This window comes from Mytilus californianus, unplaced genomic scaffold (assembly GCF_021869535.1).
Source record: "Mytilus californianus isolate M0D057914Y unplaced genomic scaffold, xbMytCali1.0.p SCAF_2, whole genome shotgun sequence".
NCBI classification, from domain to species: domain Eukaryota; kingdom Metazoa; phylum Mollusca; class Bivalvia; order Mytilida; family Mytilidae; genus Mytilus; species Mytilus californianus.
In genome coordinates, this window is record NW_026262668.1 from 118,822,423 (window position 1) to 118,839,921 (window position 17,499).

A 17,499-nucleotide genomic window follows, 5' to 3' on the forward strand; every position below is an offset into this window, starting at 1 on the left:
CGGTTTACTCAAAGTTACTATTGGTGTCCAAGCAGAGGTTTCTTCATACTGATTCTCAATGAATAAATGTTGCTATATATTTTTACCTGAAATAAAGGAGATTATTGTTAACTTCCGGTTTAAAAAATGTCACTTCAGGTCTCACATGATAGCTTTATTTACACTGATTCCAAAAATATATGGTTTCTATATACTTTTCCCTGTAATAATGAAGATATTAGGTACTTCCGGTTTAGTAAAGGTCACTTCCTGTCTCAAATGGTAGGTTTATGTATGCATATTTAAAAAACATATTGTTTCTAGGTACTTTTCCATGAAATAAGTGCAAAGATGGCTACTTCCGGTTGACTCAAGGTCACTTTCGGTTGATATTTTTCATCGTCATATATCAACCAACAGTTTGCAAAAGACCCTATGGCTTTATCGTGTACCAAGTTGGAGAAATAATCAATTAACCTTAAATTGAATCATTTCAGGGACAATAACTCCTATAAGATGTCATTGGATTGTTTCAGACCAAATGTATCATATCTTCATCACAATGAGGCAAACATTTTGCTCTAGTTCTTTTAAATATATCTCTAAGATTGTCTGACGAGATCTCGGAACAATGCAAAATCAAAATTTAGAACATGACCTTGACCTTTGACCTTGACCTCAAATTTATTTTTATGAACCCAGGACCTCAAATACACGTACCTTAGGTCTGTATTACTTACCATTCATGTGATACATTGACAAGTCACTTATGTCAAATTCAAAAGGGGAAATAACTGTCATACGGAGTCTACGAATTGATTCGGTTAAAATTTGACAAATCATCCCGAGGATATAACGAGCAATTTAGTAAAATAAATGTGTCGCTTTCTTTTACGGTTACGGAGGAGATCTCACCACAAAGAAAACAGTGTTTGGGGAGATAACTCTTACAATAAAAAGTCTTCGACTAAACAGGGTCAGTCTCAAAAGCGCAATAACTGTTCGATATCATATGCCAAAAATCTAGGCGACATCTTGCGAAACCACAAAACAATTAAGTTTTGAAATTTGGCGGTAGAAGAAAAAAAATAATCAGAACAAATACAATAGGTCTTTCCACAAAATAGTGGAAAGACCTCATAATAATAAAAAGAAATTTAGATGATTAACTTTTGTTTAAACACTAGTCTATTTATTCAGAACGTTCCGAGCCGAAGAAGTTGGAAAGAAAAGCAAATATGATATTGAAAACTAAACACTAAAACAGTCTTTATCTATGCTATGAAATATGTATATATTTAAATACAGTAATTGTTTTATATGACAATTGGTTTCATCGAATGACCACACACACGACTTCAATCAAATACCCTCATGTATTGGAGATATTAACAAAAGCTTTTGATTCGATGTTGGAAAGTATGTATATTTATGCTACAATCAGCAATCTATAATGAGCAACGTTAAAATTGATTTAGCTACATCCTTGGTGATCTAACAATCAGTGGGAATAGTTTGATAATTTTGGAATTAAAAATATAATGATTATCAGAGTTTAAATCAAATTGATTCAGAAAAGTCACAGTGGAATAAAGAGTACATACGTTTGCTATACCTGATATAAGTTAAACAGATTAGTTCGGTTATGACCAGAAGGGTTTGAAGTTGATTCTATAGATGTAAACGACTGTCTCAATACATTATTTTTTTTTATTAACTACAAAGACAAACAAGTATTCCAAATTATTTTTGACAGTAGATTAAAATGTATGATTTATCAAAATGAATATTTGATGGGATTTATGATAAATACAAACTAATTTGAACGATGAAAGAAACTTTATCATAATATTGTAGTGATATTAACATAAATACTTATAAGAAGTGCTACTAGATGGATATATTTCTGTTAGAAATTTACCTGACTATGGTTAAAAAAAATAACACTGTAACTTTACCAAAATAATAGGCGCTTCAACAGTGATAACCCGCTAGTGGCATAGGCAAAAATGCCCAGTGAAGGAATTGTCTATAGATCTGGGAAAAAGAATCTCCAAAGGAAATCGTCAAAAATATCGTTGGCACAGCAAATTGCACAAAATAGAGCTCATGGTTTTTCTGTAAGTATGCATTATCAGATTTGGTAGCAGTCAAATGATACATGAGCTAAGCAATAAAAACAAGTCAACTAGAGCATTCAATCTTCCAAAAATTAAAATTCTGTTAACAAGTCTTGAAACAAGTGCAGAAATGTCATTTGTTAACTCACTTAGAATTATAAATATGTGTTAGTATTTAGGATGTCACCAGCCTAGAACTTCGGTACTGGCATAAACAAAACGGATACTGAATCCTTATCCTAGTTTGGCTATTGATTTGGTGCTGTTAAAAGGAAGGAATCTCCCTCAAGTATAGCTCTGATTGCTTATCCTGGTTTGGCTATTAATTTGGTGCTGTTAAAAGGAAGGAATCTCCCTCAAGTATAGCTCTGATTCCTTATCCTGGTTTGGCTATTGATTTGGTGCTGTTAAAAGGAAGGAATATCCCTCAAGTATAGCTCTGATTCCTGGTTTGGCTATTAATTTGGTGCTGTTAAAAGGAAAGAATCTCCCTCAAGTATAGCTCTAATTCCTTATCCTGGTTTGGCTATTAATTTGGTGCTGTTAAAAGGAAGGAATCTCCCTCAAGTATAGCTCTGATTCCTTATTCTGGTTTGGCTATTGATTTGGTGCTGTTAAAAGGAAGGAATCTCCCTCAAGTATAGCTCTGATTCCTAAATCTGGTTTGGCTATTAATTTGGTGCTGTTAAAAGGAAGGAACCTCCCTCAAGTATAGCCCTGAATCCTTATCCTGGTTTGGCTATTAATTTGGTGCTGTTAAAAGGAAGGAATCTCCCTCAAGTATAGCTCTGATTCCTGGTTTGGCTATTAATTTGGTGCTGTTAAAAGGAAGGAATCTCCCTCAAGTATAGCTCTGATTCCTGGTTTGGCTATTAATTTGGTGCTGTTAAAAGGAAGGAATCTCCCTCAAGTATAGCTCTGATTCCTGGTTTGGCTATTTATTTGGTGTTGTTAAAAGGAAGGAATCTCCCTCAAGTATAGCTCTGATTCCTTACCCTGGATTGGCTATTGATTTGGTGCTGTTAAAAGGAAGGAATCTCCCTCAAGTATAACTCTGATTCCTGGTTTGGCTATTAATTTGGTGCTGTTTTTGTTATATCAGCCTTTCAACGTTTGTATTAATTTTTGGATTTTATTTAATTTTTGCCTTCGAGCATCACCGAAGAGATATTATTTGTCGTGATGCGCATTTGGTGCTGTAAAATTTATTTCGTTTAATATAAAACTTATTTAAATCAACAAAAGGGCATTTTACATATGGTTTTCTTGGGGTTTTTAAATTTAAGCAACACCATTACCTAAAAAAACATCATATCGACATCTTCCTTCAATACATTGTGTGGCAAACTATCTTGTTTGTAAGTATGTTGCTCTTAATTATATATCTACGGTAAGCTTTAAAATTTATCAATTTTAGCAGGTTTTTTCCAGTCTTATTAGGGAGCTACCATTTGATTTTTAGGTGGGGGGGGGGGGGGGGGGGGGGGGGGGGGGGGCTAGGATAAAAAACATTTTTTTTTAGTTGTAATCTCTGTTCTGCCTTTTTATTTTTCACTCTATTCGGTCCTGCTTTTTTTATTAGTTTATCCTGATTTTTTTTACATAAATTGACATCCTGCCTTTTTTTTGCCAAGTTGCTCATCCTGCCTTTTTTTTTACTCAAAACTCCTGTCCTGTCGTTTTTTTCAAATTTCATCCCCCACCCATAAAAATCAAATGGTAGCTCCCTTACAGAGCTTATGTTCCCTAACAGATTTTCATTGATTGATAATTTTTAAGGCATAATGAATTTTTATATATCGGCTGGTGTATTTTCAGTTAGATTTTATAAAGCAGTTAACGTCATGAACAGTATAGGACACAGAGTAATATACAATGCAATGATAACTTTGTGTACAGTGTATATAAACCGTTTGTTATCACATTGGTCGTGTTTAACATTTTGATTGATTGATAGATTGATTGTTGGTTGCATAACGACCGACAATTTTTGTCATTCAAATTCAGAATGAGAACAAATTAACAAAATATCAGTTGGTATGATCCGAAATTGGATAGACAGACGAAGAAAATAAGGATAAATAAATCAAATACTACATCATCAACAAAGTTTTTAAACAAAGTTAACCAATATTTCATTTTTAAAAGGTAACATCTAGGAAATTATATAAATAACACATAGCTAAGAGGGTGATAGAGCAGATTGTTACCCCGAGAAAACATTGTCAACTGAGGCGAAGCCAAGGTTGACAATGTCTTTTCGAGGGGTAACAATCTGCTCTATCACCCCATCAGATATGTGTTATTTAATTTATTATACTGAATGTTCTGTTATTACTGTCTATTAAATTTTAAATACAAAGAAATAAACTGTGACGTCTTGTACATAACAACCATCCGTATTTAATAAAGCACACACTTGATAAAGCGTCTCCGTGAAGGGTAATAGAGTATTTACCATAGGATAGTATATAAATAACACATAGCTGAGAGGGTGATAGAGCAGATTGTTACCCCGAGAAAACATTGTCAACTGAGGCGAAGCCAATGGTGACAATGTCTAATCGAGGGGTAACAATCTGCTCTATCACCCTCTCAGATATTTGTTATTTAATTTATTATACTGAATGTTCTGTTATTACTGTCGATTAAATTTCAAATTCAAAGTAATAAACTATGACGTCTTGCACTATAACAACCATCCGTATTTAATAAAGCGCACACTTGATCAAGCGTCTCCGTGGAGGGTAATAGTATTTGCCATAGGATAGAGTCGTATTTAATAAAGCGCACACTTGATCAAGCGTCTCCGTGAAGGGTAATAGAATATTTACCATAGAATAGAGTAAATTGTCTCCCTCGTATTAACCAATCAAAATCTGGCATTTTGACATGAAGTATAATAAAGTAAATTGTCTCCCTCGTATTAACCAATCAAAATCTGGCATTTTGACATGAAGTATAATAAAAGTAAATTAAAATAGTCATGCTAATCGAAAAAGTAAAATTGTTCTGATTACGTTATTTTGTCATATGCCTCCCTTAAAAATGAAAACAATCGTTTAAGACAATTTGTTAAGAAACAAAATTATCTATAAATGTTCGAACCTTGCAGCAAATTTATCTTATAGCCTTCGTACATTGTATTTACAAGGATGTGCACAAGCGCTTATTTTTTTCGCTGGTACTGCTATATTTCCAATATGTCGTAGATCTAATGGGACTTTTCATCCGGGACTTTCCCTGTGGTAAGTATGACTTACGATGAACGGATTGAAAAAGTTTCGCCGGTCGACAATTCCCTTTTTTAACCCATTTTAAAGTAGGTAAAACCCGATTGCTTCTTGATCTTGATTTTTTTAAAGAAATGATGGGTTGCGATTAAGTTAAGTGGATTTGTATGTTAAATTTCCTATTCATTAATAGTTCTGTTTTTTTTACATGTAGCCCTGAGCTAAAATTTAAGCGAAAGAAATGTGTGCCTTCTTTGTTTTATGATTTCACAGTGATGTCAAGTTAATGTCAAATATTTCAATATGTTTGATAAGTGTTATCTAAATATTACTGTGGAGGAAACTGGTAACTAAAAATTGATTATTAGGTTTATGTATACTCTTCACATGCCTTTTGCTTTGTGCCGAGTATCAAATCCTGGGAATGTTTAAATTCACATCCTTAAATTCATTAGAAGCTGACAGATAAGAACAAATGGCAATTCTAATGAATTTCTTTTTAATCATAATGATAGATAATTATTCCCAAGGAGTATAGATGGAATATTTCCTGTTTACAGTAATTTCATTTTTAATATTTTATTGATTTCCGGGTGTTAAGGTTGCATTCAAAAGTGTAGATTACTTAGACTTCTAATGACTGTGTCGTGTTACGATGGTTGTGCATTTAAACATCTCACATTTGTAGAAAGTACTAAATCCTGGGAACACAAACAAATCGTTGTTCAGTTTGTATGACATTAAGGATTCCCTACGATTTATGATACACATTTGTCGTCATTTTACCTTGCAAAGAAACATATTTGTTATTCGAAATTTTTATTGACGACTAGCATATTATTATAGAACATTACTCCTTTAACTTAGTGTTAAAATTGAGAATGGAAATGGGGAATGTGTCAAAGAGACAACAACCCGACCACAGAACAGACAACAGCAGAAGGCCACCAACAGGTCTTCAATGCAGCGAGAAATTCCCGCACCCGGAGGCGTCCTTCAGCTGGCCCCTAAACAAATATATATACTAGTTCAGTGATAATGAACGCCATACTAAACTCCAAATTGTACACAAGAAACTAAAATTAAAAATAATACAAGACTGACAAAGGCTAGAGGCTCCTGACTTGGGACAGGCGCAAAAATGCGGCGGGGTTAAACATGTTTATGAGATCTCAACCCTCCCCCTATACCTCTAGCCAATGTAGAAAAGTAAACGTATGTTGTTTGTTTTGTTCATTTTGAGAACATTAGACTGCCGTATGGTACTCGGTGTTATAAGCCATTTGTTGAAATTTGTTTAGTATTTTACGTTTTGAATTCATGCTTTAAAGTTATTACAGCTTTATTGCCCCAGATCTTTCCCTCAAACAGATTCGAACTCCAGCGTCTTGATGGAAAAGCAGTAAGATGTTTTTTTTAACATAATGTCACCGTATATATTTACTACTGTTTATATATAATCGAAGAAATACAACTATACAATCAATATTTATTCATCAGCCCTATATTCTAATTACCGTATTAAAAGTATAAATCAATGGTAATTAAAATTTCATTATTTTGATAAAAAGACCTATCAAGTTTCTTTTTTAACATTAGTATTTTTATTGTTTAGTATAACAAATTCTATGCATTGTCCTTCTTAATGGTGTCTTTTCCCTTCTATTTGACTATGCACCATATACAATATATGTAACCATCTAAAGTTACAGGACATAACTATTACATCAATTCATTTCGCTAATGTACATTACATCATTTAGAACAAAAGTTATAAAGTGAGGGCTTTTGTTATTGGTTTTTTTTACATTAGTATGCATCTAGAAATTTTCAACCAAAAATAAAAATGAAAAAGTACCATTGTTAACTAACAATGTATCTACCATAGTGTAAACTTACAATGTTACAGTTTTATTCTTTATACATTGAAATTTTAGTTCATCAATGTAAATCGTTTATATTAATGAATTAAAACACTTGTCTTTACACTGGGTCGTCACTTCCTGTACTGTTGCGTTGTTAAATGATTTTTTTTTATTCGAAGTACAGCCTCCTACATTAGTACGGCATGATTTGTTACCCACATATTCAGTGCTTTCAGATTACTCTCAGTTGTTTTCTAAAGTGCTCTCCTCCAACTGATTTTTATTTTTTGAGTCTTATTTATGATCTTTTGTTGTTCTACTGAGTGAGATTAAAAGAGTGATTGTTGAGATCTAGAATTTAAAAGTTCAATCCAGTCGTATGTGCATGTGCCTGGTCAAAATAATTTCGTCATTGGTTGTCTTATGTTATGTTTAAATGTTTTTGTCATTTTGAGATAATTCGGTGTTGAATGATTGTAGATCTTTATTATATATGTTCAATTAATTCAGAACTGTTTTTGACTTGGGCTTTTTAAAACTTGACATAATGTTTGGACACAGTCATGTAGATTGTTGAAGACCATCAAGATGTCATTTGGCTTCTTGTGTCGTATTTTTACCGTCTCATTATCGTATATCCCACATCTCATTAAAATTTTCAAAATCTTTCTTTAACCCCGCAATTTTGAGATCATCATAAAATAATGAAATGAAAAATAACTTTCCAGGCCTACAGTTTGTTGAATATTCATGACAGACTGAAAATAATTTCATAATTTTCCTCAACAGCAATTTTCGTAAAATCTCAAATCATTCACGAAAATGAAATTAAGTTCGCAATAATAAATCTACATGCAACTAGAATTCCTTATATGTAAGGGCAATATGATCTTTAACATTTCCATAGCAACAATATATTTCAGTTCCTACACTGACCTCCCTGAAAGCACAGTGCTGGATCCACAGACGTGATTTCGATAAACAGGAGACTTTTTATTCCGTTCAGTCATATGATATCAAGTTCATATAGAAAGGAAACACATCTTGAAAGCTTGTTACAAACAAGAGGGTATGCATTGCAGTCGTCATCTAGATTAATTGATTGGTTTATATAGCCTTTGATTAACACCAAGTTGCATATATTTGATGCATATTCAGGACGAGAACAAATTAACAGTAAATCTAATGGGAATGGTCTGCAAAGTGACTAGACCGGGGCTAATGGCTGACAATTTCGGACTATCAAAGGAAAAGAGCGTTTGTTTAATATGGATTGGAAGAAATCTATACTTCCTGCAAAGCTAAATGGACACCCTCTGAATTAGCTTAACCGCCAGACAGGGGAAGTACAAAAGCCATATTTCTATACCCCAGAAACCATATGTCTATACTCCCAAGACACCATATTTCTATACTCCCAAAAAAAATATATTTCTATACTCTCAAGAAACCATAACTATATACACCCAAGAAACCATATTTCTATACCCCCAAGAAACCATATTTGCATACCCTCAAGAATATTAGTACTGTTTTCATCAGAAAGATATCAATTCATAATGTGACTAAAAGAATGTATATAGAATTGCAAATGCTAAAAAGAGAATTTGATTAACTTTATGTTTTATTTTAACATTGATCATGAATACGAAATGAGTTTCATGCAAATTTGTATTTTTGTACCAGTCAAAAGATGTTTGTGGTGATGAAGTCTAGGGGAGTTCGGATTTTATTTGTTATTGTTCAAACCATAAAACATTCAAACTCTCATGGTTTCATTACGTCATGATGGTTTTTTTTATACCTGTAAAAATCTGTGTTTTAATTCATGTTTGATATATTGTTTAGCTTGTGCTACAGACGTTCTGATCAATTCAAATCTGAATAAATGATGATTTGTTTATTCAAACTGAAAATTTTCTTTCTTTATCGTGTAAACGACCGGATAAGTTATATTGACATTTCTTGGCGTGTTACACAATCACTACAGTTTTAGATCTTTCAGAACAGTTACTGCGCGATCAATATCAATATGTCAATTTATCACTTATATATTACATACTTATATTAGTATGATATTAAGGATAGCGTTGTTTTAAAAGATAGAGGAAAGTACAACCGAGATGAATTGTTTAATTCCTCTGATGAAGATGATGAGGGAGTGCAAAACCTACGATATACATACTCAAGACGAGAAAGCGCACTGCATGTGATATGCATATATCAATGTGTTGCAAATATCAATCTATTTATTGAAGCGAATACCAATATTTTGTTTAAATCATCATTCTTTCCAAATATGTGTGTCAAAAATCCTTTGATGTTTAATGTTAAGTGAAAATACCGTTTGTTGTTATATACAATACATATATTTTTTTTTCGTTTATTGTTTTGTGCATGAATCAGGCCGTTAGTTTTATATTTGTCAATTCTGGGCCTTTTTGAACTTGTTATGCAGTATGGGTTTTGCTCATTGTTGAAGGCCGTACGGTGACCTATAGTTGTTAATTCTACGTCATTTGGTCTCTGGTAGAGAGTTGTCTCATTGACCATCATACCATATCTCTTATTATTAGAAGTTATAGGTTTAGTCTATTTGGAAAAATAATCTTTCTAAAGAAAGAACTTCATCTATAAAATTATGTATATGACGGAAGCTAAAGTGAATAAGAATGCAAATATATGGGGGTTGTAATCTTTAACACGATAAATTCAGAAATAAATTCATCTAGAAGGCAATATTGGTTTTCAAAATTCTTTACCATAATCATGATTTAAGGTCTGTATAGTAAATTTCTATAGTAATGTAAGCGATCTAATATAATGCAAAAAAGGAAGCTTGTGAATATCATTTAATAATGTTTACAAATAAACCTTGTTATGAAGTCGCATTTCAAATTGCAAATAAGTCAGATAAATCCCCCTACAATATTAGAGGCAATGATTTCAAAAGTACAGTAACAACTTTTATCATTGTGCTTACAAGGGTAAACAGAAAGATTTAAAAAAACAATTCTTAAATGTGTACCTGTTTGATTTATACAAATGTAGCAATAAAAAGATTGATACCCTTTATATTAAATTCTTGCTAGTAGAAACATATTTTAACTAGAAAACCATATATATTTGATATATTTTAAAAATTCTATGATATATGTAACCCTGCTGTAAAGTTTCTAGTGATGACAGTGTGACATTTATTCAAATCAGAACTTCAGAAAGTCACATTTGTTTCATAGATATAAGAAGATGTGGTATGAGTGCCAATGAGACAACTCTCCATCCAAGTCACAATTTGTAAAAGTAAACCATTATAGGTCAAAGTACGGCCTTCAACACGGAGCTTTGGATCACTAGAACAGCAAGCTATAAAGGACCCCAAAAAAAGTTACTAGTGTAAAACCATTCAAACAAGAAAACCAACGGTCTAATCTATTTAAAAAACGAGAAACGAGAAACACTTATGAACCACATCAACAAACGACAACCACTGAACATTAGGTTCCTGACTTAGGACAGGTGCAAACAAATGCAGCGGGTTTAAACGTTTTAATAGGCACCAACCTTCACCCTACCTGAAATAATAGTGTAACATCACAACATAGAAAGACACACTATAAAATATCAATTGAAATGGCTTTACTCAATCAAAAGATATATCAACAAAAACAAGTGAACATACACTGAACGAATAAATTTGATCTATGACACAATGTAAATACATGAACATTTCTAAAGTTAGTGCTAAATATTGAATGCAAATGAAAAATAAATGTCATAGTTGTGTGTATTTTATTTATTTTGACTACGATTTCTGGGAACCATGTCAGTTTACATGCACGGAGGCATTCAATTTTATGTTTTTGATGATGATCATGGAATTATTGTTCTAATTGATATCCTTGAAAACAAAACAAACAACATCAATTGCCAGTATATTAGCACGTACGCATATAAAAGATATGTCAATATACTTGGCCAATTAAAAGAAATCTATGAATCAGGTTTTACATAACGGCTCTTGAATCAGACCGTAGGCATGTCTACAATTGCATGGTATCGATTTTGAAAGCTTTCAAATCTAAATGTTTTAATTAGGTTTCAATATTTTCAAAGTTTACTTAATTTTGCAGAGTGCAAATTATTCAGCGAGATCAGGAAAGTCAAACAAAACTGGGAGTGATTTAGACAGTGTTGATATTTCGCACTTAACGAAGCTTGACGAAGCTAAAAGAACGCCTACACCATTACCAACTGTAAATCCTAGAAACATAGAAAACAAGGAGACAAAAAGAAAACCATTAAATGCACCAAACAGCAAACAAAGACCAGGGGAACAACAACAATCTCTTGCACGGAACAATACTCAGGTAAATCAAATTATTATTTGTCATAGTTAGTGTGATCTGTTATACTTTTTGTGTTTTGTATTGATTTTTTAACCCCATTCACTCTCTCTCTCTCTCTCTCTCTCTCTCTCTCTGGACCAAAGGAGGACAATGTTTACAAATATTACCCAAAATATTGCCCAGTACAACAGACCACATCAACCACCAACACCTTACTCCTCTGAAAAAGGAGATGTACAAACAAAAAACAGCGAACAACACCTGTGGTGGGGTTTAACCAGTTTTTTTGTGCTCACAATGCTAAATACACAATTGTATTGCTATCCAGTTATTAATACTTATGGTCCTATATCGTGTTAATACGTATATTATTAATACTTATGGTCCTATGTCGTGTCAATACGTATATTTTGGCATTACACACGGTCATATACCTTTCTCTTAAAGACGTTTTTACACTAAATCAGCGGCGGTGTAGTATTCAAAATTTGAGTCTCTACAAATATGTTTTGTCATGTACTGCATAAACTTGCTCGTTACTATAGTATTTAAAAAAACAAGTTGTCTCTATTACTACCGGCAGGTTTAGAAAGATGATGTGTAGGAATAAAGATTGATTTTTTTTCTGCAATGGAGTAGACACTTTTACTTAAGCATTTTCTTTTAGAGAAAAGTAACCACTTCACGTAGAGCAAAAGACACATTTTAAGAGAGAGAAAAACCCGATCGTTTTTCAGGTTTACCAGGAACTGAATACAATACAGAAACTCAGGTGAACTTTGTGAAATTGAACGAATTGCTTAGCCAGTGTCCTTTGGAATCTTTCAAAACAAACCCAGGAAATTAAATAATTGATTTCAGTTGATACCTTTGTCTTAGTTGCATCATTCATTGATTTTCAAACTAATGTCGTGATTATTTTTGTAATTAGTGCTGTATTAAAAAACTATTTTAATGATACTACTCAATGATCAGACGTTCTATAGTTTTCCGGGTTATTTCATTAAATTTCAGCATTACAATATCAAAGATAACATCTAAAACTGAACAGAAACTGCTAAATATCAGATTCATTATTGAAGGCAAGCGATAAAACGTTACGGATAGATAACTATTATAATTTAATAGTATATGACTATGCATTTTAAAAATAAAAAAAAAAACAAAACAAAAGTACCATGAATTCTATTGAAGTTATTCACGCATGACATCTATGTCAAATTATACTCAATACTCTCAATTTAAGCTGCATAAAACATTAAAAAACTGTCTGTGTATTTTATCGATTGTTCATCAAATTTCCTTAACATCCATTGTTTGGTTAGTTGTCTTGCATGGCCTTATTTTTGTTCAATTGTTGAACAAATACATTTTAAAATTTTATCAGGTAAATCAGCTCAGATAGAGCACAGGCGGATGTCACAAACACAACTACGAAATGTGTATGCTCCTGATTTGTATGCATAAACGAAATCTATGAAGACCATATACATTCTGGTATAGCTAAGCCTTTTAAAAATTCGTTGAATTCGTTGTTTATATGTACACAAAATATAATATAATATTTTATATTTTCTTTGAATTTGACATTGTTCACGATCTTTTTCTGGCATTTTATGTATAAAATGATCAGTCGAATATGATCTGGATTGATAAACAGTGACCTAACTAATAAAAAGAGACTTTAACTTGAATATTATTTGATATTGCTGCGACCAACTTGTGTAATTTCTAAACTTATTGTCTTGTAGAATATGTCTCGCCATAACAACGACAACAGTAGACAGATTCTTCCTCCTGCTAGTAATCATAGTAATGGTGGTGGTTCTAAAAGTAGACAAACGGGAACAACAAACCATGGAGTATCCCTCCCACCAATTCAGAACAACAATAAAGTAACAAATAGGAATTCTGAATCAATTGATTTGTCAAGACAAACACATTCTCAGAACCAACAAAGAGAATACCTGAAACAAGACCCATATCATAAAAATAGAGGATACACGAATAATGATGACAATAATTACTACGATAGAAACAATAATTCAAGGTATTCCAACAAAGAAATGGACAACAAAAAGTATGCTAGAACAACAGACAAATCGCAAGAACATTCACCAAGGAGGTCAAGATCAAGCTCCCCAAAGAGAGGAAACAAAGGAACTATGGATAACAAATCACATAAAACAAACCAGTATGACATAGACCGACATGAATCGTCCAAACGACAAAAACAACGAAGCAGATCGACTAACCGCGAAAAAAGGCGACATAACAAATCTGGTGAGGTTGAATACAGAAATCGCAGTACATCAAGATACCGTGAAAGTAGACAAAGAAGTAAACCAAGGGAGGATAAGAAAACCAGAACATCGTCTCAAAAGCGTGAAAATAAACACAGAAGTCAGTCAAGTGATAGAAAATATACTCCACACAGTCAATCACATGATCGTGGAAGCAGACGTAGGAGTAAATCTAGAGATCGTGGTATTATAAGGCGAAGTAAATCTCGTAGTAATGACAGAAGAAAACGCTCTCGATCACGAGATCATCATAAGACAATACGACACAAGTCTAGGTCAACATCAAGACATAGCAAACGAGGAAAGTCTCGTTCTAAATCAAGACATAGTGAATATCACAGATATAGAAGTAAATCACGTGAGCGTAACGAACGTAGAAAACGCAAAGATGAATATTATCGGAGTGCTTCCGGGTCACCTCCAAGAGAACACAAAGATGAACACCATCATAGTAAGACTAAAACGATCAGCGTTTATAGTGATCATAGAAAAAAATCTTTATCAGATAGTACACTTAACAAAAGATCAAAACCTCGTGGTTTCAGTCATGGTAAATCAAGTAGGCCGTCTTCAGGTGAATACTTTACTGAGGAAAATAGAAAGTCAAAGCATTCATCGAGACATTTAAAATCAAAAACGCACGTTTATGATTCGGATTCTTGCACGAGTGAGTCAGATATTGAAATATCCAGCCTTTCACGAAAAGAAATTCAAAAGCGATTGGCGCGTTCTCAACAAAACATCAGGCTGTCGAAGTCTCATGCAAAAAATAAAAAATCAAAATTAAGACGCGGGTCTGTTTCAGATTCTGAACGTTCCTATAAATATAATATAATTTTGATTGATGAAAGTGATGATTCGGAAGAGGATCTGCCATCTAATCAGGCATTTTATGTTCGATCAAAATCACAACATGCTGTTCCATTTAAAGCCAGACGACATAAGCTAAAAGAGTATTATTCAGATATAGAATCTAACGATCGAAACAATACTAAAGCGGTTATATACAATGAACCTGATAAAGTAATCGTTGCTCCTAGAAATACGTTAGATGTACCAAGGACAATACAACACGTTCATACTGTTGGTACTAGTCAACCACACCAACCACAAAAAGAATTGTTCTATTTAGTTCCAGCCTCTCAACATACAGCAAACAGTCAATATAATCATGACAGTGCTTTATTTGACGCAGATGTTGGAAGACGAGTAGTTCACATGCCGCAGCCAATACAAAATAGCCGAAACGAACAACAACTTTACTTCTTAAATAGTGGCGATTCTGTTTACGGTCAAGAGCCTTTATATGATGAGTACAGACAACCGGCGCAACAAAAATATTATAATCAACATACAAATCATTACCGACACAAAAATAGAACGGTAAACGCAGAGCAGAAATTTTTGTACAGCCAGAATGCTTTACAAGCAGATTTATCAATAAATCAACAAAATGTCACAGTAAAAAGAAAACAAAATCAAATTAGTGAGGATAATTTAAATCAAAATCATAAACTTTCAATGCCAAAAACCACAGTAGAAGCGAATAGGCTCGTGCAGTCGTCGAGGATAACTCCTGATGGACAGAGTAACTCATCCAGTGGTCATACACCTTCCACATTTGATGAAAACGAATCAAGAATGTCGTCTAGAGATGATAATCGAGTTTCAACAGCAGAAAAGAGAAGGGCATTAAAACAATTAAATGATGTATCAAATTACAATATTGACTTAGCGTTGGGAAAGGCATCATTACATTCTCCTCCTATGACAGACGAAACTTTAATCAAGAAAATATTTAACGCAGAATTTCAGTCAGAAATGGATGATTATTTGCGTTCTTGATTTTAACGAATTCATATAAAAAATTTAAGCTTGTTTCCATGATTTCGAACCTTTTCTTGAAAACAAGCAGATATGAATGTGACAAATCGTCGTTGAATTAATACTTTTGAAATTCCAATATTTATTTGTCTTTTTATGTTTATATTTTATTCATATATGTCAGTTTACATCAACTGTTTCTGAATAAAATCCTGCTCAAATTTCTCTGACTTGTAACAGATTTAAAATAAATTCCAAGACCTTACATGTCACAAGTAACAGTTTTGGAAGCTACGATATATACTATGAATGATTAATCGATATACACATTTATAAGGATGATGTTTGGGTACTCAACAATGGGGGATGCTATATAATGATCATTTTAAGTTATGGAAAAAAAATGTAAAAACTGGGGACAAATATTTAAACAACTCTTTAGTGGGAGGTGCACAACTTCAAAAGTGTGGAAAATTCCTTGAACATTCAACTATCTGGGTTTCAAACTGCAAGCAAAATTCAATCCACAAAACTTGTACCGTCGTTTGAAAATTTTGCTGAAAAAAAATTATTGGATTACCAAGTCTGAGAATATCAATTCCATTTTAGCATGGGCACAACTTCAATTTTTGTGCAATCTTTCTTCGATGGTTCAAGGATTTGGTTTGAAAACTATAGTAGGAGTTGTATTACATAGGTTCCAACTATCCACAGTGAAAACTATAGTAGGAGTTGTATTACATAGGTTCCAACTATCCACAGTGAAAACTATAGTAGGAGTTGCATTACATAGGTTCCAACTATCCACAGTGAAAACTATAGTAGGAGTTGTATTACATAGGTTCCAACTATCCACAGTGAAAACTATAGTAGGAGTTGTATTACATAGGTTCCAACTATCCACAGTGAAAACTATAGTAGGAGTTGTATTACATAGGTTCCAACTATCCACAGTGAAAACTATAGTAGGAGTTGTATTACATAGGTTCCAACTATCCACAGTGAAAACTATAGTAGGAGTTGTATTACATAGGTTCCAACTATCCACAGTGAAAACTATAGTAGGAGTTGTATTACATAGGTTCCAACTATCCACAGTGAAAACTATAGTAGGAGTTGCATTACATAGGTTCCAACTATCCACAGTGAAAACTATAGTAGGAGTTGCATTACATAGGTTCCAACTATCCACAGTGAAAACTATAGTAGGAGTTGTATTACATAGGTTCCAACTATCCACAGTGAAAACTATAGTAGGAGCTGCATTACATAGGTTCCAACTATCCACAGTGAAAACTATAGTAGGAGTTGTATTACATAGGTTCCAACTATCCACAGTGAAAACTAAAGTAGGAGTTGCATTACATAGGTTCCAACTATCCACAGTATATCCGTCAACTCAACATCACAATATTATAATCTAGTTTTGCACGAAATGCAAACTGAAAACTTCGAGTAGCCTGTATGGCTCAGCGTACATTTTTCATAAGATTGATACAATGCAATAGGAATCTTTCCGATAATTTCTAGAAAAAAACAAATGCTTGAAATCATCATTCAAGGGCAAGACTTTTATTAGGAGTCATCCGATGATTTCTGTTATGCGCCTCTTCTGCTGATAGCTTGTGATTTTTTTAGATTCCCAATTTACTATATTGTCCGCAAAAACACAAAATGAGGAAAAAACGTCATTCAAAGGCAATAACTTCTAAGGAGTCAACTGACAATTTTGGCAAGGTTGATTTAGCTGTAGATATTGTCTTGTTGATACTTTGTGTACTCTTATAGTTTTTGAGGGAAAAAAAACACAAAAGGGTAAAAAAAAT

At 33.1% G+C, this 17,499-nt stretch overlaps 1 protein-coding gene across 1 annotated transcript; it reads left to right on the forward strand.

Moving 5' to 3' along the window:
* Positions 1-1,656: 1,656 nt before the first annotated feature.
* LOC127730852 (uncharacterized protein DDB_G0287625-like) lies at positions 1,657-15,897 on the forward strand. The gene is made up of 3 exons (XM_052239455.1): positions 1,657-2,099; positions 11,331-11,567; positions 13,298-15,897. Exons 1-3 carry the CDS (start codon positions 1,989-1,991, stop codon positions 15,692-15,694), a joined length of 2,745 nt encoding a protein of 914 aa, XP_052095415.1. The 5' UTR covers positions 1,657-1,988; the 3' UTR covers positions 15,695-15,897.
* The last annotated feature ends 1,602 nt before the right edge of the window (positions 15,898-17,499 follow it).